Consider the following 23,578-nt stretch of genomic DNA (forward strand, 5'->3'; position numbering starts at 1 on the left):
AACACAAAACAGATGAGAAGCACTGAGAAACAAAAAAAGGGAAAAGAGCCAATGAGGATGTAAGGTTGGATCCATCCACATGGACAATGGCCAGACGGTCTGGCGTAAGTCTGTATGTGTGGGAAATATATATGGAAGAAATCCTACCACTCTATGCTGTGTAGAGCCAATACAGTAAGTCAGAAATAGGTAGTATCAGCTGGTAAAACTCTGGAGATGGGCTAGACCTTCGAAACCAGGGCAGTGAGGTATTAACCACACTAGGGTGGGTGATGTGATGGACCTGGAGTACCCTGTGACACCCTTTGTGTCAACACTAAAACTGTGCTGCTTGATTCTGTGAGAGGTGTCCACTAGAGGCATGTGGGGGAGGGTCCTGTTGAAGGGCTCGTGACTGCAACTCCCTGCATCTAGGCTATAAAGTGGGGGGTAAGGCTTATCCTCTTCCCAAATGTCAGGTCCCTCCAGATCCACCCTTAGATAGTGCCTGGTAACGGAACATTTTGGGCACGAAATCTCACTGTGCACTGAACCAAGGTGCGGGATCTGATTTAATGTATTTCAGGAACAGGGATTTTCTGAAGCACCTAGTGGACATAAGCAGAAGTTGCACCTTGCGCAACATAGTGGCTGGCCATGAGTGAGCCCCTTGGAAGAATTTGGGCAGCTATGATGGTAAGAACGCTCTTTGACTCTCTCACACCCACTCTAATCCTGACAATCCTCAGGAGGAAACTACCTTTCATAAATTGAAGTTTGCCAACAGAGGCTTCAATACAAAATTCATATCCTAGTCATTGACATGGGCCACCCTACTCATGACAATATTTTTCTAAGATGATGGTGCATTACTTCTGTAACCCACTGGCCTTGAGATTCAAGTCAGAATTACACCGAAATGAAGGCTTGAACTGGTATCTCCATGGTGACCAGGAGGCACAACGTTCCATACCAACTAACTTGTTGATGCATACTTCGTATATAGGAGGCTGGCGGCTTCAAAGTATCATGCCCTCCACCTAAGAAAAATTGTTTAATTAACATTGGCCTGCTTTGCACAGGACAAAGACTTGTGTTTGCCCAATTATATAAATCTGACCCAGTGGAAATTCAATTAAATAGGTGGTGCGGTTTTAAAATATCACAGTAAATTTGCTTTTTTATATCTATTGATTTTAGCATTATTTGTGTTTTAAGCTCTGTTAATAATTATTTTCTTTCTTTTGATGTATCAAGTGTTGAATTGTGCAGCTCCATGTGAGCCCTCTGGGGGAAGGTTCATGCTTAACAAAGACGATAAAATGAAAGGAATATGAATAAATACAATACAAAATAACCTAAAGAGTCCTTTTTGGCTTAATACTGCAATACAAAGGAATAGTATCCCATCCAAAGGTATCCCATTGATTTTCTTATAAAAATCTTATCAGAAGCAGTTTATATGTTCTTATTAGTGATGTATTTGCTAATTCACTAAGAAGTGTTACGAGAGAGAGATAAGAAAGTGAGAGAGAGAAAGCAAAAAATATATATTGTAGTGCGGCAGTCGCTAATAACTTTTGACTCATAGGACAGATTTGTCTGAAATTTTGCAAACAATATTGTACTCACAGTACACCTGAGACTACATTTTGGGAAAGATCTTTAAAAAAGTAAAAAAAATGCTGTTTCTGCCTAGTCAACATTAATTCATTTTCCCATAGAGAAAATGTTTAATTTATGCTCAAGCACACTGCCAAAACTGCTGGATGGAATTGCACCAGGTACGAAACAACTTGGGCTCGAAGTGTTGACTCAATTTCCAGGTGGGGTCTGGGGTTATTGTGTCGAGTAGTTTTTAAAATATTTGACTGAGAAGAGGGTGGGGTGCCCCCTGCTCCCAAAAATATAGCTATATCTCGCATGGTGCTTTGCAACAGAGAGACTGAGAGGCATTTCAGAAATGAAAAAGCAGTATCCCCCGCCCCAAAAAATAAATTCTGTTGCTAGTAGCCTTTGACTTGCTGCATGGATCTGGACAAAATTTCGAAAAACAAGGTTTGTCAAGGCCTCTCTCCTCCCCCCACTGCACATTTTGGGAACAAAATGTTATAAAGTGAAAAGGTTATTAAGAAAACAAAACACCACAATTTCACAGTTTCCAGCCCATTTATTTTTCCATAGGGAAAAGGTACAGTTCTTGAACAGCTGTAGCGCAAAATAATGCTGGCAAGATTTGGACCAAATAAGAAACAACTTAGGCACAAAGCATGGACTTGCATTTCTTCACTGGTTTGGGGTAAATTGATCAAGTAGTTTTTAAAATATTTAACAGAGAAGGGGTGGGCTGCTCCTTAAAACCTTTATATCAGCCTTGGTGCTTTTTACAGCAGGGATCCTGAGCGAGGCTTATAGCTTTTGTCTTTCTGGATGGATTTGGATGAACTTTCTAAACCAAAGGGTTGTCAAAGGCACCGTGAAACTGAATATTTGGGGAACAATGTATTGCAAAATGAAAAAGATATTAAGAAAACATAAAAGCGCTGTTTTCAGCCTACTCACATTCATTTTCTCGTAGAGGAAAGTGCAGTTTTTGAACAGCTGTAGCGCGAAAACCGTTTGTCAGATTTGGACCAAATGAAAAACAATTTGGGCACAAAGCATTGACTTAATTTCCTTGACTGGTTTGGGTTAAAACCATCCAGTAGTGCCCCCTGCTCCTAAAAACCTTTATATCTGTCTTGGTGATTCTCTGGATGGATTTGGATGCCATTTTCTAAAGAAAATGTTTGTCCAGGCCTCCATTTAAGCCTCCCAAATTGGACATTTCGGGAACAATTTGTTTAAAAATGAAAAAGTTACTAAGAAAACCTAAAAACACAGTTTTCAGCCTACTCCCAATCATGTTGTCATAGAGTAAAAAGGCAGTTTTTGGACAGCCATAGCCCGAAAACTGTGGGGCAGATTTGGACCAAATAAGAAACAATTTGGGCACCATGCATTGACTTAATTTCTTTGACTGGCTTGGGGTAAATCCATCCAGTAGTTTGTAGCAAATATCGAAAGAGACATGGGGTGCCCCCTGTACCTTAAAACCTCTAAATATATCTGCCTTTGTGCTTTGCAGCAGAGTTGTTGAGAGACTTTTCAGAAATGAAAAGTCACTATTTTCTTGACTTGATGCAGGTGATTCCCATGCTATTACTGGGAGAAGCTGCAAATGAAAGAACTAAAAATGCGATTTGGAGAGGAAAAAGATGCCATCAAACTTTAGAATGAACTCCCCTACAGCCATACAGAGTCTAGTAACGTTCTCGACATCAGAAAGAGACTCAAAACTGTTCTGTTTATGTAATCACTCCTAGGGGAATACTGGTTGTTTTGAACAACAGCACTTAGATTGCTTGGCCAAAGGCTGTATATAAATACCAATACCAATAGCAATCACATCAGGCTAGAAGTCGGGAGTGGGCAAGAAGTTGGAGATTTGGGGGTGGGTTGGGGAGCCAGTTACGGGTAGAACATTTTCGTTTCATCAGGGGAAAACTGTGTGAATCTCACAAGATTTGTATTTCTATTGTATTTATATTTATTAGGTTATTATTAGGTTTATTAAATTACAGCAGCAATGCCGCAAGAGGCGCTCAGAATAAAATGTGTGTCACACAAAGTGATGCGTTATACGGGGTAATAGGGGAGGGTTAGGGAGAGAAAAAGCTACAGAGTGAAGTGAGGAGATCTGGGAAAAAGAAGGTGGACACATGGTAAGTTCCTTTGAGGATGTGGAAGACTTTTTCATTCTGAGAAATGTTTCCCGGTATTCTGGGAATCGGCGACCCACCACTCTACCACAGGAATTTATGTTATTGGAAATGATTCCTGTAAAATTATAGCAGGAATAAGGAGTTTGAAAAAAAAGTTTTATCATCTGCAGTGCCTAAATCTACTGGGTACAGGGCAGTATGTGTTTGGTAACAAGTGAATGGTGTGGCATGGCCGGTGGCCATGGCTAGTGGGTCCAAAAGAAAGATATTGGTGCAGCACGTACAGAGGACATGGCCGAAGGCCATAGCTAGTGAGACGTCAAACTATGCAACATGTTTGGCCGTGGCCACTGGCCATGTCTGAAGGCCATGGCTAGTGGACCCAAAAGAAAAATATTGGTACAACATGTGCAGTGCCCACGGCAAAAGGTCATGGCTAGTGAGCCCTGAGGAAACAAAGCTATACCCAAACCCTTTAAATTCAGTGGAAAGACATTTGTTAAGAGAGAGATAAGTTAATCAGATTTAACACAAAAAAACCTGAAATTCAGCACTCGCATTTCAATCAAGTTCACCTTGGAGAAGAAAATGCGGCACATGAACCAAACAGTGACATGGGGTGAATTGTTTATTTGTAAAGCGCTTATACACAAGTGAAATCCTTCAAAGCGGGAAGGGAACAAGGGATATCATTGTCATTCGTAGGCTTTGAAGATTCTGAATGATCTAACAGTAAAACTAGCATACTAGGCCAGAGGCATTTATACTGGTATAAGTGCATGACAAAGAGTGGAGGTGAGAAAAAAAAGGGGTGGAGCGAGAGAGGAACATACAAGACAAAAAAGGTTGATCATCAGAAGAGGAAAGTCTCGAGGAGTTTCCGGAACTTAAGGAGGTCAGACTCAAGACGGAAAGAGGCAGGTAGGCTGTTCTAGAGGGAGGCACCTGCAGAGGATAAGAATCTACCCCCAAATCTCTGTTTGGAAAAATGGCTCACCCGCAGAGAGTTGGAGGAGGCAGAGCAGAGGGCTCTGGAGGGAGAGTATTTAGGAAGAGAGCATTGTAGATAGTAGGGGCCAAGGCCCCAGAAAGCCTTGTGGACTATGCAGAGGGACTTGAACCTGATCTTTGCAGCCACGGGGACCCAGTGAAGGGATTTCAGCGCCGGAGAGATGCGGTGCCTGGGCTTGAGGCCAAGGATAAATCTTGTTGTTCTGTTCTGGATAAGTTGAAGAGGTCAGAGAATACAGGTAGGAAGATTGAGAGACTGTTACAGTAGTCCAGCCTGGATAGAACCAGGGCTCTGGGGACTGTGAGCCTCTGGGGAAGGTGAGAAAAGCTAGAATACCTCTGAGGAGGTGCAGAATTGTAATGGCCACAAGAGGGCCAGGGAAGAAAAAAGCAATTGAGGGAAGTGAGGGGACCATGTAAAGAGGAGGGTGGCACTTGGTGAGGGCCTGTGAGAACAAGGAAGAGTTTGGGATTTTCAAATGTTATCAAGGAAATAACAGGGAAGCCTGTGGGCATGGGTATTTCAATGCCGCCGTATGTGTAGTTTGATGCCGTTATTGGGGGAATTTCAGGAGAATCACGCAGGAATGGGTAGAGAGTGAACAAAAGTTATTTTACAACTGCAGTGATCACATTTCCTAGGGCGAGGGTAATGGGTCTCTGTGCAGAAGGCCATGGTTAGTGGGCCTCAATGAAACCTATGCCACATGTGCAGTGTCTGTGGCCGAAGGCCTTGCTAGTGGGCTCAGATGAAACCTATTGGTGTAACATGCACAGTGTCCACGGCCAAAGGCCGTGGACACTGGCATGGCCATAGGCCATGGCTAGTGTGCCCCAAAGAAACCTATTAGTCCGACATGTACAGTGGCCATGTTCAGCAGTTTTTGCCCTTCATCGTGCAAAATCCTTGACGTTTTCTCTATGGGAAAATGAATGAGAAGGACAAAAACATGTTTTTTTTGCTTTCTTAATATCTTCTTTGTTTTTTTAACACATTTTACCACAATTTCCAGCCTGGTGTGGCCCGATACAAACTTTTTGTATTAAAAAAAAAAGAAATATATATATACCACACTATATGCCTAATTGAGGACACATGTCGTAATTCCATACATTATACAAGAGGAAACAAGGCTTCTGTCATGGGTGGGCATCTTGCCATTTCCCCCCAGTTGCCCACAAGGTCTGGTAAGTGACACATGCACATCTTGTAAGGGCTTTCTCCATGGGATGTCACACTTCACAGGTTGATATTATCTGAGTGCTCTGGCTAATAGGCGTTTCACATGTATAGCTCTTTCAATGCCAATATTTATCTTAGTGTGGGTTCCTTGCATCAAAGTAAGGACTGTTTGCAACATGTATTGCTTTTAAAATCACTGACTGTATCCACTTGGAATAAAAGTCAAACAGTGGCGAAGATACCACTTCAAAGGTTATGCATTACTGCATAGATGCTTAAAGCAGCTTCCCGGGGTGAGCAGTAGCATTTAATTTATGTTGCAATACACTTTGTTCCATTCTTTTTTCTAAAATGGCTTCTTTTTCTTCCTCTCCTTGGCAGGATGACAAAGATTTGGTCCACGAGTTTGTTGTGGCTGAAGGCCTGACTTGCTTGATAAAGGTGGGAGCTGAGGCAGACCAGAACTACCAAAACTACATCCTGAGAGGTAGGCAATGCAGACGCATGTATTTTTCAGCTCTCTCTTGGCATTCTAGCCTATTAGAACCATCAGTGCACACCAGGCCTGGCAATGACTGTAACTGTGATTAGCTGTAATTGATCATTTACCTAGTGCTTCCCTTTCAATTGGGCATTATCTGTGTGTCACTCTCAGCTTTATAGTGTCTGGCTAGAAAGATGCAGGACACTTCGGCGATGGACGTTTGCCCATGGGTGTTCGACGCATGTCTTTGTCGAAAGAACATAGAACCCAATTTAACTTACTAAAGCATACAAATAAAAAACAAATTCAAAACATTTACTTATTTCTAGTAGTACCATTGGGTTAGCTTTGGTTCTGTTTAGTGGGAACTTTATTCTTATTGTGTAAGGTATTCCTTCTTCTTGTGTTTCGTTATAGTTTATCATCATTTTGCTTATTTTCATTTATATTTCACTGTTTTATTTGCCTTTATTGTTTGCATTCCGTTTGTGAATAAGATATAGGAGGACAAAACATTTTTACGTTTCGGTGCTAACTTCCAGGAAACAAATGCATATTCTAACGCGGATGCTTACTGCTGGAGTGGAAGGCCACCCTTAACTCCTGCCTGTACTTGGAATGGTCTGGTAAAGTCCATTGGCGATAGGGGAGTGAGGAGTCTTACAGGATGGTGAAGACTCTGCAGATCTTGGCTTCTGCCAAAACAGTCCAGAAACAATAAACTCTGAATTTCTGTTGCAACTACTACTAATTTTAATAACAATTGCATCTGGCTTTGCACATTGTTCATTGTTAGATGATAGGAGTTAAGAGTATACTACCAACAATCCCAGTCCAAAGTGTAATTTCTCACACTTCTATTGATAAACTACATAGTTGGGGACAGTTTTTTGATTGGGGCGAAGCACATTAATACCTTAATACCCTGTCCCACATCTCTTAGAAATACAAGATTAGCTTCTCGCCGTGTTGTACCCTCTGGCACCTTCTTGAACGCAGCCCCACCGACCATGATTAGAAACGCTAGACTCAGCCATCGCACTAATCCTGATGTAAAACTCACCAGAATGCTCACTAATCAGGCTAGGAATCTCACGCAGCCCACCACACTTACTGACCCTCCACCGAGTCACAAGCCTGCAACACCTCACCCACCACCACACACGAAAGTCAACCTTCCACTGACCTCCATCAAGGGAGCTCTCATCAACGCACGCTCATTGGTAGCCCACGCTACTAATGTTGCCGACATTATCTCCACCAACCACCTAGACTTTATCGCTATCACGGAGACATGGCTCCACCTAGCAGCCGGTCCCAGAATAGCTCTAGCCACCCCGGATAACTACACCATCATCCGAGCTGACAGAAAAAATGCAATAGGAGGAGGAATAGCAATTATTGCGAAATCCACCCTAAACATCAGAGAAGTAACTAGCACAACCCTACCTTCAGCCGAACTCCTATCCGTCAAACTCCCATTATCTGTCACCCAAACTATCTTTCTCCACATTATATACAGACCTCCAGGACCCCCCTCCACCTTTTAAGAAGATATCTCTCTCTTACTCACTACCAACCTGAAACCTAAATCTCAAATCATCATTATGGGTGACTTCAACTTGGGACTTAATGTCCCCAATGACAATCAGGCCACCTCCATTAATGACACCATTACTCATCTAGGTCTCACCTAACACATTAATAAACCTACACATACAAAAGGAAGATTCTTGGACTGGCTTGCAGACGCCAACTGCAACCTCTCACTGACCGACATCACTCTTGTGCTTGGACTGACCACCACCTTATTACCTTCTCTCTACCCAGATCCATACCATCTACCACACTACTCACTAGGTTACCTCAAATAATCTCCAGAAATAACCGCAACATCACTATAGAGAACCTTAGACCGCTTCTCGTGCCTATCAGTAAAACTAATCTACCTACACAAAATGACAACCCATCAGCCATTGTAGACCTATACAACAATACCCTAGAACTAGCTCTCAACCAGATAGCTCCTCTTAAACAACGAAAAGCCAAACCCATTGCCCACTCCAACAAATGGTTCTCAGCAGAATTAAAGGCTCTCCGCAATATCAAAAAAACTTCAGAAACTAGCTGGAGAAAAGCCCCTTCTCTTTCCACTAAAGATAGGTTCGCCTCAGCAGCCTCCACCTACAAATCCGCCATCTTAAATGCTAAAAAAGAGATCTATAACATGAGAATACAAAACGCCAAATCTGGCACTAAAGAACTATTCTCTATACTAAGGGAACTCGAATCACCACTGCCTCCTTCAGAGGACTGCATTAAAGACATGGCCTGGTGCAATGATATCCAGCTGGCCCTCACTAATAAAATTGCCCCCCTAGAAACTAAAATAGAAGCAAAAAAAGCCAACCTTGCCTCCAAACAGAATCCCATCAGCATAATAAACCACACCACCCCCAATTGCCCTTCCTTCCACTTCTCACCAGTCACAGAAGAGGAAGTAATTAAGATAATCGCCAGTCTCAAACCATCCAACTGCAAAGGTGACATTTTTCCCGCCTCCGTCATCAAAGACGGGGCTAATGAGTTAGCCCCTCTCATCAACTCCTTGATCAGTTCTTCCTTCAAAAACTCAGTGGTCCCCAATAACCTTAAAGAAGCGTGGGTCCTACCCCTGCTCAAAAAACCCAACCTAGACCCCAACGTCCCCACAAATTACAGGCCCATCACCACAGTCCCATTTCTCCTCAAAATCTTAGACAGGGTAGCCTACCTCCAAATACAACAACATTTGGAAGACAACAACCTCCTAGGCCTGCGACAATCCGGCTTTAGACCAAGGCACAGGACTGAAAATGCCCTCTTGGATCTAAAAATCCAAATGGATGATGCCAAAGATAAGGGCAAACTGGCCATTTTGCTCTTGTTGGATCTATCTGCTGCCTTCGATCTGGTTGACCACCAGATCCTCACTCAACACCTCTCTTCAGCTGCTGCATTCTCGCAGAATGCCACTAAGTGGATCCAGTCATTTTTGTCTGACAGGTCGACTAGGGTCTTCGCCCCCACCGTGGCTACGGACCCTATCCCAATCACATGTGGAGTGCCCCAAGGCTCCTGCATTTCCCCCACACTTTACAATATCTTCACGAAGCTCCTCTTTGACCGTCTTGACGATCTGGGTGTCAGCTACACTAATTATGCAGACGACACCCAGGTCCTCATCACTCTCACTGGCAGCTATGAAGAGGATGCTGCAAAGCCTAATGAAATCTACTTAGAAATCCAAGCCTGGATGGCCACACACAGTCTTTGCCTCAACGACGATAAGACAGAACTGCTTATCGTAGGCTCCCAGGCTCGACTCAACAAACTAGACCAGAGGTATCAATCCTTTACCATTGACGGCAACATCATAAAAGTCTCCAAAGAGGTCAAAACACTAGGTGTGTACCTCGACCCCACCTTGTCACTAAAAAAACAAATAAACTCCACCATCTCAGCCACCACCTACACCAATAAATTGATCAATGCCTGTAGGCCTTTTCTCTCCACCTCTAGTTGCCTCACCTTATCAAGAGCATTGATATTGTCTAAATTAGACTATTGCAACACACTCTACCTAGGCACTACCACAAAAAACTTGAACAGGGTCCAGATCCTAAAAAATAATGCACTAAAATGTGCCCTTAACCTCCCGCGCAAGGCTCACATATCCACGGCCAGCAAAGAAGTCCACTGGCTCCCGATCCGCGACAGAATCAAGCTAAGAACCCTGGTCATCACCTATAAGTGCCTGTCACGCACCACCCCACGCTACCTCTCAGACAAATTCGCTAGACATTGCTCCACTAGACCCACCAGAACCCCTTACCTGCACCAACTAAAGATCCCCAACTATAACCTAAAAACAGCAGGCGGTTCAAGCTTCCCAGTGCTCGCAGCACAATGCTGGAATACCCTCCCTCTTGCAATTAGATCGGAAGCCGCATTCTGGCCATTCAGAGCCATGGTGAAATCATGGTTACTAGCCTAAACATCCAATCTCTCAATGACACGTTCGGCCAGCCGCCGTTCGCCACCATGTAGTAATGTTCACCCTGGCTTTATCCAATTCAGGACCACCCTGTAACCCCATCCTCACGCTCCACTGTAACTATCTTGTACACTGTTCTCTGTATACTTTATTCTTGCATGTAACTACTCAGAGCCTGGACTAATGTAATGCTCTGACTGGTGTATTAAGGTGTTTGCGTAACGATATGTAACTCTATTGTGCACATGATTATGCGCCCAGCTACTTGAGGGTTCGGACGCATTTTATAAATAAACAAACTAAACTAAACTAAACATGAGTGGCAGAGGAATGGTGGGACTGCAATGGTAAACGAATTCTGTCAACATAATACAGTTGTTATATCTGTCCAGGAAAATTGACTTAGGGAGACATGTCTGGCTAGGAGATGTTGGTAATTGGAAGCAGGGGTAAACAAATGTTGCATCGCAATTGCATTTGGCGACTTTTGGGACAAGAAAAACAATTGCAGAATCTCAGAAGGTGAATGTGATGCCTGTCCAGAGGGTTTAAGCAGATTTACTGTTTGCACATGCTTGGAAAATGTTGTTTACACTGATCGATATTGTTTTCATAGTAAGGAGGACGCTGATCTGCAGGACGCACAATGAGAAGCAAACAACACAATGGTCTTGTGATGCTGGTTGGTGGTACAGCTCCTATGTCTCCCTAAGGCCTAACATGTGTGTTGCGTTCATTGGTGGTATTCTTCTTATGCCGTCCTAAGCACTAACATTTGTTATGTTAACTGGTTGTTTAGCTCTTATGCCTCCCTAAAGCCTAACGCAGGGTGTCTGCAACCTCTGGGGTTCCAGATGTTTTAGACTACAACTACCATCAGCCCCAGACAGCAGAGACAATGGTGATGCTCATTTATTTACTGGACATTTGTATGGCGCCTATACACAAGTGTTTCCAGGCGCAACAAGACAAGATGGGGGAGGGAAGGAGGAACAAGGAACAAGGGAATCATGAGTGTAGAAGAACAAAAAACGGTTATATCGGCCTTGTGACAATCCTACCATGCAAGTGCTTGAGAAGGGGGTAAGTGCAGGGGTTTCGGGGCAGAGGTAGAAGTGCAGGAGTGGGGTCCCCCCAGGAAGACATTGAGCTTCTGTGGGAAGGTGAGGAAAGGTAGTATGCCCCTGAGAAGGTGGAGCTGAAAGTTGGACTTTTTGGCAAGGTCTGTGATGTGTGGAGAGAAAGAGAGAGGAGTCAAAGATAATCCCAAGGTTTTTTGCCTCACAGGTGGGTGAGGGGATGGGATCCAAGGAGTCTGGCCAGAGAGATGGGGGGAACAAGGGGCAGGCATCCAAATGAGTACCATCTTACTGGCATTAAGGCAGAGATCATTGGCAGAGCACCATGCCTGGATAGCAGTCAGGCAGTCGGGCAGTCGGGCATGAGGGAGGAGGATGAGGAGGTAGAGGATGGCAGCAAAAAGGAGAGTTGTGTGTTGTCGGCATAATACTGGAAATGAGGTGTGAAAGTGGAGATCAGGTAGGCCACCGGAGGGGCAAGATAGATGTTGAAGAGCCATGGCAATAGAATTAAGCCCTGGGAGACACCACAGGTAGGGAGTGTGGTGGAGGAGAGAACAGGACCCATTTGCACTTGGAAAGGTCTGTTTGAAAGGAACGAGCTAAGCCACGCCAGCACCCTGTCCATGATGCCTAGGGTATCATGGAGACAGTTTATGTGGATTGACTGGTTGACAGTGTCAAAGGCAGAAGAGAGATCAAGTAGGATCAGAACAGAAGGGGAGTTGGAACCCAGACTGGAGAGTAGGTCTTCACAGGTGTTCAGGAGAGCAGTTTCCGGGCATCTGGCAATCCTAAAACCTAAACCTGACTGGTGATCATGGAGGCAGCCGGCTATTTCGGTGTGGAAGGTCAGTTGGGGGATGACCAGTTTCTCCATGGGTTTGCTCACAAAAAGGGTGATGGAGATAGGGCGATAGTTAGCCGGGCAAGAAGGGTCAGCAGATGGCTTTTTTAGGAGAGGATGCACAAGAGAGTGCTTGAGGGGTTCGGGGAAGGAGCCATTGACAAAAGAGTGGTTGCAGAGTTCAGCCAAGGCTGGAGTGAGAGAGGCAATGTTGTCCTTGATGGTTCTGAAGGAGCAGGAGAGCACATGTTTAGAGGAGACTGTCATAGAGCGGATGACTTTAGAGATCTCATCTGGCGTAATGGGAGAGAAAGAGGAGAGTATGGGATAGAGGGGGGCCAAGGCAGGCGAGAGAGGGGGTGAGGAGGTGGAGTGGGGGAGCAGAAGACTGAGAGGTCAATATGTCCAAAGTTATGGATGGGAAGTGGGCAGCCAGTGCAGAGCAGAGGGCCTGGGAGGGTGGAGGGGGAGAGGAGACTGAGGTAGGATTGTCAAGATCCTTGAAGATTTTAAAGAGTTCAGATGTGTTGTTGGTGGCTCCACAGATACGGGAATGGACATAAACCTTCGACTTGGAGCAGATGGAGAGGCGGTATTCCTTTTGAAGTAGGCGGCAGGCCTGTGTTTCAGAGGATGAGCTAGCTGCCAGCCACGTCCGCTCTGCAGCTTTGCACTTATGTTTCAAAGCGGCCAAGTCAGAGTCATACCGAGTTGCATTTGGAGGCAGGCTTCATGCGGATCCTCATGACAGGGCAACAATGTCCAGGGTGTAGAGATAGAGAGGCGGAGGCTAGCAAGAACAGAACCAGAGGGAGAGTCCAATGAGGGGGGGCAGCGGAGGGATGAAGGAAGAGATAAATGCAGCGACTGACACACAGTGGTCGAAGTGTATGAAAAGAAGTAGTAGAACTATGTTCCCTACTGCCCTGCCCAAACCCCATCGCCGAACCCCCTCCCATGCACAATACAACCCCCAAAACACATGCACTTGCTGTTTAAGGGCACGTCCAGTGCAGTGCATTGAAAGTGCAAGTTTCAACTTTTTCCTACACTTTTATTTTAAAACGAAACCGTTCCGGAACGGTTTCTTTTTTAAATAAAAGTATAGGAACAGTAAAACTTGATTAAAAGAAGTAGAGGAGCACTATCCCGACAGCTCCCGGCTACTTCAACCACTGCTGACACACTCTTCATCGTTCGAATAACGGAGAAGTAGACAGGCAGTGCTGGTGGAGGTGTCAGGGGACAGGCAAGTTTAAGGTGTGAAGAGAGGAGAGAGTGGTCAGACCAGTAGAGAGCGGTAATGAGTGGCTTAGAGAGTGGGAGGTCTTTTGAGATGAGAGCATCAAGGGTGTGTCTGGCCGAGTGGGTTGGGCAGGAAGGAAAGACAGAGTAAAGAGTGTTGCAAAGGTTGCAGAAGAGAACAGTGGCCCCATTGATAAAGTCGAGATGGATTTTGAAGTCCCCAAGGAAGATGTGTTTGGGCGAGGAGACAACAAGAAAGGATGATAGGTCAGCCCATTCTGAGAGGAAGAGGTAGGATGGTCTGGGGGGATCGGTAGATGAAAGCAAGAGTAAGAGAGAAAGTAGGTGAGACAGACAGCCTGCAGACTAGTCTTTGAAAGGATGAGTAGGTTTGGGTGGGGATGATTGAGGCAGGAACCCACTCAGGGAAGATCAGTCTCTCCACCACCAGCCCGTGAGGGCCTGGGATTGGCAGAATCTTGTAGCAATCCGGGAGAAGAGTGTCAAAAGCAGTGACTGAGCTAGCCTTGAACCACGTCTCAGAGAGAGCAAGGATGTCGAGGTCAAGGTCTTCAAAGAAGTGACAGATGTCAGAGTGTTTGATAGCAGAGCGAGAATTGAGGGTGGCTAAGTGCAGTTTGTTTATGTTTATTGTGTTTTATATAGCGCTTTATGCCAAAGCGCTTTACATTATAACAACAAGCAAACAATAAAACAGTAGAAGCAATTACAAAATATGAATCAAACCAGTAATACAGTAAGTAGAACAATTTGCCAGTGAAGATAAACGAGGGGGCAGTGGGTGGAGAAGGGGAATGAAGTGGGAAACAGGAAGAGGAATAGGCTGAGGATGAGAGAGGAGGAGAGGGGACTTAAGAGGAGAGGAACGGAGCAGGGAGAGGGAGATAAGAATAGGAGGGTAAAAGGGAGGAGAGAGGAAGGTGGAAGGAGGGAATAGGAGTGTCAGGTAGGGGATTGGAGAAGAAGAGATTTCAAGGAGACATGAAAGGAGGAATAGGTGGGCATGGAATGGATGCAGAGAGGAAGGGAGTTCCAGTGGAGGGGATTTCCAGTTGGTTGCAACCCTTTAAAAGATTTGCGAGTGGTGGGCAATGTTCCTTCTAAGCTGTGCGCATGTGCGCTTGCCCAGCTTCCTTCTGGGTGCCGCTCAGAGGACTTTTAGCAGCGCACGCAGGCAATTCTCACCTTCTCAAGATTTAATAAGGCACAAGCCACAGCAATTATCTGATATTTGCTTTCTCTTAAAATAACTAACTAGTCATGATATTTTAACTCATTTACATTATACTATTATGAGAATAGAGCCACACGAGGTACAATCTAATACAAAAAAATGGCTCTATGAACAGAAAAAGCTATGATATGTCTGCACACATTAACCAAATACTGTTACCTCCCCACCCATGGCTCCTATCCATCAACCTACCATGCGTTTACTCTAACCTCTCCCCCAGAACATATTTTGATATTACCAGACAACCCTGAGTCTTCCTCTCTTGGCTTTGTGAAAGATTACCCGACTTGGTTACATCCACTTGTTTTATGTTTGTTGTAATTTGAATAACCTTCAAGCACCGGAACTTCTGTTACTCATGGTGCCTTATCAAAAGTGCCCTTTTGGAAGGCCTTCCAGCAACTACCCTGGCACACCTGAGATGCGTCCTGCATACTGCAGCACGACTCATCAAAGGACTCTGGAAATATGACCACATCACCCCAACCCTCCTCTAACTGCACTGGCTCTTGCTGCAGCCCATTTAATCTTCAAATCCTGTTGCACCATCAACAAGGCTGTCACCCCGAAGTTCCCAAGCTACCTGCCTGAGAAACTCAGCATCTCCGGAGAACCATGGTCCAACCGCCTTCTCTGTTTATGCTCCAAGACTCTGGAACTTCCTCCTGTCAACATCAGACTCACCCCATCGTGGCTACAGTTCAGGAAATAGCTCAAGAACGTACTCTTTAAGTAATGGCTCCTCTGTAAAACATAGATCCACATACCCTCCACTCCCCAAGGTACCGAGACTATGATCTGCTCCCCACTGTCTCCTCCCCTGGTTGCCTGTTGATCCCTTGTTGCAAATTGCCCATCCGTGCCCTCTCCTATTAGCTCCCACTCACTTGTTCTCTGCTTCCCTCACTGTGTTCTTCACCCTATGATTGTAAAGTCCTCTGTTGCTCCAAAAGCTAGGTCCACGCTCAATAAATACCCTAATAATAATAGTAATAATAATAAAAGCATCACCCACACTATGTAACCGAACTATTATCGCACATATCTGATACTGAAGGAAAGTAAGCTACCTGGATGTGTAACCCCATCCCATGCTATCTATTCTTCCTATTCTTATTACATATAGCACACAAGCGCATTGAAGCGGTCCCCTTGCAAGTTAACGCATTATACAACTCAAGTATGAATTTGCTCTCTAAGGATTTTGAGTAGACACGTGTCATACTCAGCATCTTCTACTTTAGCATTGCTAACATTACCCTATATGTGGAGAGGAACATTGCAATATCATTTACTTGTCATGCAAGGTTAATGGGTGTGGGCTATGGCTGGTATTACTACTCTATAATATTAGGGCAACAGATATTCAAACAATATAATGCTTTTCACACAATCTGCATTCTTTCCAATTGTTCAGAGTTGCATTGGGCATAGGCCTTATCAAATTATTCTGTAACTTGCTGCTATACAAAACTGTTTCAATTATCAGTTGTATAATCCTACCTAATGATATAAGGGGTGGGGTAAGTTGCAAACATTTTTGTATTCACTGCAAAATAATTGTGTACATGCAGATGCATTACATTTTCTTAAAATGCACATAATATCATGGTGATGCACTAGATTTATTTTGCTTGCAAAGTATCATGGGGATGCAAATATCCCAGTGGGTATATTGCTGCTGCTATCTCTCACTTGTTAGTGTCCTTTCAACTAGTATTGGAGGCTAGCACAGTAGGCAGGTGGGTCGGGGCGGCGGGGGGGTAAGGGTTGAAGGGAAGAGGAAGCCACTCCTTGCGGGTAATAAACAAATTAGTAACTTTCAAAAACCAAGTGAGTTGTTTTGACAGTACATTACAGTCAAGGAAATGTGTTGTTCGTTTCCTAATGGATAGGAAACTCTAGTAACAGTCCAGAGAACTGCACCTTCTATTTCTTTTTATGCTCAGCTGCTGAGATCATTTCAATACAAACATGTGTTCTTCATTTATTAACTCTAGCATCACCCTGCATCTTGTTTGACTGATAACAATGAATTACAGAGGGATCCGTAGTTACAGAAGAATGCACTCAAGCTGTTCACCTCAGAATGTCTTCTACCGGGCTCCATAACAAACCTCAGTAAGGCTCTTGTTGAATTTTGTCTAGGTTGTGGTTAGGAAGGATGGGCAAAAGCATAGGCTGTATTATGTGCTCAGTTATTTTACTTCCTATGTCAGGGTTACAAGCAAGGCTCTGATAAGAATTTACTTCCTACTTTGAGTGAAATGATTTTTCAGGTAGTACAAAAATAATTAGCTTTGCCAACAGGGATACTTTATGCTTATTAAAAGATGTTCTTTCACTTACAATTCATCTTGAGATTGGGCAGAAATATTATTAGAGTTCCTTCCTATGTCACTGCTGTGCTGGGCACTGATTCGAAAAAATATCAGTGGAGCTTTGTTGATAGTGTTTATTGTTTCCTATTTTTGATGGGCCCATTTTTAGGGATGTTTCTCTTTGAGTAAGTGCTGTCACAACTCACAGGACAATGTAATGTGTTTAGTAAGCAGAATCTACGGGATTTGTATCATTATATTCTGTGGTGCAGTTACTTGGATGCAATTCTCATCTGTACACAAATTATGAGGCATGTTCTTCTGGCCCCTAAATTACTTAAAGTGACAGATGAATTCCTATTGGCATGTTTTCTGACACATTCCTTTTAGTTGCCATTTTCCATCTGCAAATATTGTATCCTGTTTGATTTCTTGACAGCCACATCAGTTATGAAATGCGATAATTGTTTATTGTAATACACTGAGTGTTTTTCCAGTGGCATAAAGCACACATTTTTCTCTGCACAGGAGTACTTTTGCTAGCTACTGTGGCAGATCGTGAGATCTTGAACTGGTTGAGTTCTCTTTATAAACACATATAATATTTGTTTTTGTAGCCTATGTATTTCGAAGAATTGTTGTATGATGCACCTTTTACACAGATTTTCAAAGATTTTCAGTGGTTGGGAAGGGGAAATTCCTTTCCAAACTCGCTTCGGATATGGTAGCTCACTAACTTTGCATGCTCACAAAGTGGCTTACCTCGTTAGTCTGTTGTGCATGTGGAAAATAAAGTGTGCACGAAAGGCAACCAGCTCTACACTTAGAGAAAAATAATTAGAGGGAACATTGGTGGTGGGTACAGGGGTGGTCGCCACCACAGGGCTGAGGGGGGATGAGGGAAGGATGGGTGAAAGGAGAGGGAGGGAAGTTGAAGAGAGAAGGAAGACAGCTGTCAAGAAGGCGGAGGTTGGGCTGAGAGCCTTGGGCCATGATAGTGCCATTGTGATAGACATTAATGGTGCTTTTGGAATATGCGAAGTGCACTAGGGGCACTTCCTATATGGTGCCACCAGTAAAGGGAGAGGAGGATAAAAGGGAGAGGACAGAGACCATATGGGAGGTCCGTAGGTTGGAAGAAGGAACGGCAAAGAGAATGTCAGAGTTAATCAATCTAGAGGAGCGATTGATGTAGGTGTCGCGATGAGCAGAGCAGAGTTGGAAATTAGGAAATCCTTTTTTTCCTTTTTTAGTTTCTTCCTACCAGAATTAGTGAGAGAGGGAGGGTATGAGATGGAGAAGCAGTTAGAAAGGTTAGGGGAGATGGAGAGAGCCATGGGGTGAGAGAAGAGGAGGGGCGGGTGGGTTCAGGGGCCTGAGGATACTAGGGGAGAGGGTTATGCAACGGTAGAATCACATCAGGCGGCCAAGCAGACAGAGATCGTTGAGCACATCAGTTAACAAATTGGTAGCACACATAAATTCGACTCATGGGAGTCTGAGTTCTCGAGAGAAGCAGGTTGAAGACCCCTAGCCTAACAAATGTATTACGTTGGTTGGTGGTACAGTTCTTATGCTGCCCTAAAACCAAACATTTGTTTCATGTTGGATGTTTGTATAACTCTTACACCTCGCTCAGGTCACTTCAAATAGCTCCGGTGGAAGCAGAAGAGATGGAAGGAGGGAACAGTCACCACATAGAGAGATGCATTAGAGGGGATTGTTTATAGTTCAGTTTGGGCTCTTGCAACAACGAACGCTCCAGAGGCCTGCCCTCCCCTCCTGCTTGGCTTACACAATTTTCGCCAGACGTATCTTCGAAAGTAGACTGTTGTTTCCTTCTGTTTCTTCTTCTTTTAATCATATTATGGAACACCAAACATGTTTTAAGATCAAATCATTATTTTCTACGATTCTAGCAAAGCCTATGACTTCATCAGAGATGTGCGTTTGCATGGGGACTCTGCAAAAGAAGCAGAAGAAAAAATGGAATTCGAGCAACATAATAATGTATGCAAATGTGTGAAAGCCTGTCCACCGAGCTATTGAGCTATTTAGTTTGTCAATGTAACCCTTTTACAAAAGATGCTACGCGAAAACTGCCTATAGCATGAGAGAAATACTGCAGACTTTCAGGACAGCAAAAGCAATACATCTTGAGCAGCAAAGCCAACAGCTTTGTATTGTTATTTTGGGTTTCATCTTTTTTAATTTTCCTGTATTTAGTGATGCTACAGAGCATGAGAAACACAGAGAGGCCCTATAATGAAGAACTAAAACAGCAAAATATCAAATTTGAAGGGTGCACTTGTAAACTCTACCTACAGAGCAAATGACAGAATATGTGCCCGAATTGTATCCTTGGCAGTGAGTCGAAAAAGCCATCTCTCATCGTGAGTTTCTCACTCACCCGATTATGCGGCAGATCTTAAGTGTAACTTGAGTGGTGATAGGTTCCCTTACGCATTCCCCGCCTGCAAATCGCCAACCTATAAAATTGGCAGCAGAGCCTGCTACCACATTTGCATATGCACAAGCTGGACTGGAGGGCATCTGTGAGGTTGTTTGTTTGTTTTGTTTGTTTTATTATTTATAATGCGCACATAACCACAAGGATAACAAGGCGCGAACATAGTAAGAGGGTTGTATAGCTTAGTTACATTCAGCAAATGAAATAATGTCCTGTGGAGTTACAATAGGGATACAGTGGTAACATGGGTAAACAGATATCAAAGACATTTTATCTAGTGCAGTTTATATAGTAGCAGGAGGTAGCGGGGGTACACTGAACAATAATACAATTGGTGATGGCACTGATAATGGCATGAGGAGCCACCAGGGAGTATTATTTGTCATGGTCCTTCATCCATTGTATAATGTATGTCCTGAACTGAAAGTAAGGGATGTCTTTCCTTAGAGGTGGCGGTAGTGAGTTCCAATGAGTAGCTGCTTTAACAGGGAAGCTGTTCCCTCCAGTCAGGGACCGTTTGAATCTTGGGACTAGTAGTAGATTGGCGTTGGCACTTCTGGAGGGGCGGTATGAAACCTGTCTAGAGAATCTTGTTATCAGATATTTCGGGGCCATGTCATGAAGACATTTGTGTGTCAGTGAGACAGACTTAAGGAAAATTTTGTCTTTCGTGGAAAGCCAGTTAACAGATCTTCTGGTATCTGAGATGTGGGCTTTCTTGGGGATACTTAGAGCTGCTCTTAGAGCATTATTTTGAAGGATTTGGATCTTGTTTATGATATGTTTGTTACTGCCTACGTAAAGGGCATTACAGCTTAGATAGGATGAATGCTCTGGTCAAGGTAGTGCAGTTATTAGGTGTTAGGAGTGGTTTGGCAGCTCGGATGAGTTTACAAGTATAAGCAGTGGCGGAGGCCATTGCGTTTACCTGTTTGTTAAATGATAGTGAGGAGTCTAGGTAAAAACCCAATGTTTTTACCTCCTTGGCCACAGTGATGGTGTTGTTATCAATTACGAATGATGAGTAAATTTGGCCGAGTTTGTTGATATTGGCTGAGGTACCAAGAATGAGGAGTTCTGTTTTGTCATCATTCAGGCATAGTCCGTGTGAGGCCATCCATGCCTGAATGATGAGGTACACTCTGTTTACAAAGACCAAATCCTTGTCATAATCCCCCGACAACGGGATGAGGATCTGAGTATCATCTGCATAGTTTGTGTAGGTGATACACAGACCGTCGAGATCATCGAAAAGGGGCTTTGTAAAGATGTTGTACAATGTAGGTTAGACGCAGGAGCCCTGAGGCACGCCACAGGCGATGGGCGTGGGGTCAGCAGCCGCTAATGGTGAGAAGACGCGCATTGTTCTATCACTGAGGAAGGACTGAATCCAGCCTATAGCCTCATGGGAGAAGTGTGCGGCCGACTCGAGATGTTTGCACAGAATCTCGTGGTCGACTAAATCGAAAGCTGCTGAGAGGTCAAGGAGCAGCAGCAATGTGGTTTTGCCCTGGTCTCTCAACTCGTCAATTTGTATCTTAAGGTCAACCAAAGCGGTTTCGGTTCCGTGTTGGGGTCTGAAACCAGATTGTCGGTTTCCTAGAAGGTGGTTATATTCTAGGTGTTGTTGGATTTGTAAATATGCCAATTTGTCGATGATTTTAAGCAAGAATGGTACTGTGGTGATAGGACGATAGTTCGTGGGTATGGCGGGGTCTAAGTTTTGTTTTTTGAGGAGTGGGAGGACCCATGATTGTTTCAGGTTATTGGGTATTATGCCTAAGTTGAAGGATGCATTTATTAGTTTAGTGATGAAAGGTGATAATTCACGAGCTGCATCTTTTATAAGTTGTGCTGGGCATAAGTCCCCGTGGCAGTTCGATGGTTTAAGAGTGAGGATGACATTCTCAACCTCTTTGATGGATACTTTGCGGAAGTTGAAGTGGGGGGTGGTATCAAGTGAGGGGGTCCGGATGGAAGGTGTCACTGTCACATCGTTAATATTGGATTTCGTAATGGCGAGAAGGGTAGCCTTTTTATGGTGGATCTTCGTTTGCAAGGTGGTGATTTTATTAGACAGGGCATTTTGAATGTTTGTACACCAGTTTTTATCCTTAGTGCAGGAGTCTGGGGTTTGGATAGGAGATTCTAACTCCTTTAGAATTGTAAAGAGCTCTTTAGTATTGGACTTAGCTTGGGTGATTCGGAGGTTGTAGGAAGTTTGTTTGGCGGAAAATATTTCTTTTTTGTAGAGGGCTGATTGCTTACTTAGGTTGCGCTTATTGGTCTCTGAAGGATCAAGTCTCCATATTTTCTCACAACGACGTTTCTCACGTCTGAGTTTTTTTAATTGTGGGGAGAACCAGGAGTTCACATGTTTACGTTGTTTGCTTTTTCTAATCTTTAAGGGAGCTATGGCATCAAGGGATGATAGCATCACTTTATTGTACACGTCTACCATGGTAAATGGGTCAGTGTTGTCTGGTATAGAATTGAGGGTGGGTATGATCAGCGGGATGAGGTTTTCTGGCGTGATGTTTCTTTTATTTCTAGTGGGGACTGCTGGGGCTACATTATCAATGAGTAGCGCAGGTGGGGCCTCTAAGGTGATCAGATAGTGGTCTGACCAAAGCTGAGGTAGTGTGGATAGTACCGAGATGGGGCAATTGTGCACAGCAATCCAATCAAGGGTTCTGCCTTTAGTATGAGTAGGGCATGTAATCTTTTGGGTGAAACCTAGTTCCTCTAGGGAGTTATTGATTAGTGTGGCATTCGAGTCTCGGGGGTCATGGAGTCCTAGGTTGAAATCTCCTAGTACGAGTTTCTGGGAGGTACTTTTCAGATTATTAGATAGGATATTATTGAGATCTTCTTCGAAGAGTCCTATAGGGCCTGGTGGGCGGTAGATAAGGTGGATAGTTACAAAATGTGAGTTAGTTATGGATAGCTTGGCTGTGAAGACTTCACAAGAGTTTGTACTAAGAGGTGGATCGAGTTTCAGTGTGAGATTCGTTTTATGTATGATGGCAAGACCTCCACCTCGCGATGTGGTACGGTCTAGTCTGAGGAGGGTGTAGTCACCTGGGATGGCTAACATAATTGCTGGGCCGGCTGCGGGGTGGAGCCAGGATTCTGTGATGGCTAGAAAATCCAAGTTTCCATTATGTAGTATGTCTGCAATCTCCGTTGCGTGGGCGACCATAGAGCGTGCATTTATGTACGCCCCTTTTATCGTTGGTTGAGCTGGTGGGGGCAGTGCCTTGGGAATGGCCTTGGGGGGTGTAACAGTCTCTCTGAAGAGTCTGCTGTTGAGTTGCAGGTGATGTCGATTGGATTTACTAGGGCCAGTAGTGGTGTTAGATACTGTTTTAGGTAAGTAGTCATGCAATCTTGGGAGTCTTGCACGTAGTTTAAGATTCCTTTGTATTAGAGTGCATGGTCTGGTGAGCTGCTTGGCCGAGTAATGTACAGGGGCCAATGGTAGGGTATGTTGAGGCATGGTGAGGTCTTGTAGCGTGATTATGTAAAGGAGGGCTCTTAGGAGTGTTGTGTAGAGTGGTGGTAGGTACATGTTGTACGATTACGAGTACGTGCAATGGACCTGGAAGCACAGTTTCATTATTCAGGACTGGGGTGGCGAGCACAAAGTAAGCTAGGTGAGAGGAGCAAAGCTTCAGTCTATCGGGTGGCTTAGTGAGGTGCAGTAGGGCTGGAAGCTAGGCGATTACAAGGCAGAGGTGATAAGGGCAGTAATCAGTGGCAACAAGCTGTAGAGCACATACGTAATAGCTTCAGTCTAGTAAGACACAATAATTAGATAGAGTTGATTGCCGAGCTATAGAGAATGGTGACTGAGTGTTCATATACGTTACGTTTAACAAGGTCATAAACTGTGGCAGCATTA

At 44.2% G+C, this 23,578-nt stretch overlaps 1 protein-coding gene across 6 annotated transcripts in view; it reads left to right on the forward strand.

Annotated features, from left to right (window-relative positions):
• Positions 1 to 23,578, forward strand: part of FHOD3 (formin homology 2 domain containing 3) — a 1,524,242-nt gene that overhangs the window by 761,917 nt on the left and 738,747 nt on the right. For all 6 annotated transcript variants that reach the window (XM_069620636.1, XM_069620637.1, XM_069620638.1 and 3 more), the window contains exon 5: positions 6,319 to 6,424. In XM_069620636.1, coding sequence (XP_069476737.1) covers positions 6,319 to 6,424 — 106 coding nt within the window. The remainder of the gene's footprint in view (positions 1 to 6,318; positions 6,425 to 23,578) is intronic.

Source organism: Ambystoma mexicanum, chromosome 5q (genome assembly GCF_040938575.1).
Source record: "Ambystoma mexicanum isolate Mex_15411 chromosome 5q, UKY_AmexF1_1, whole genome shotgun sequence".
NCBI lineage: Eukaryota > Metazoa > Chordata > Amphibia > Caudata > Ambystomatidae > Ambystoma > Ambystoma mexicanum.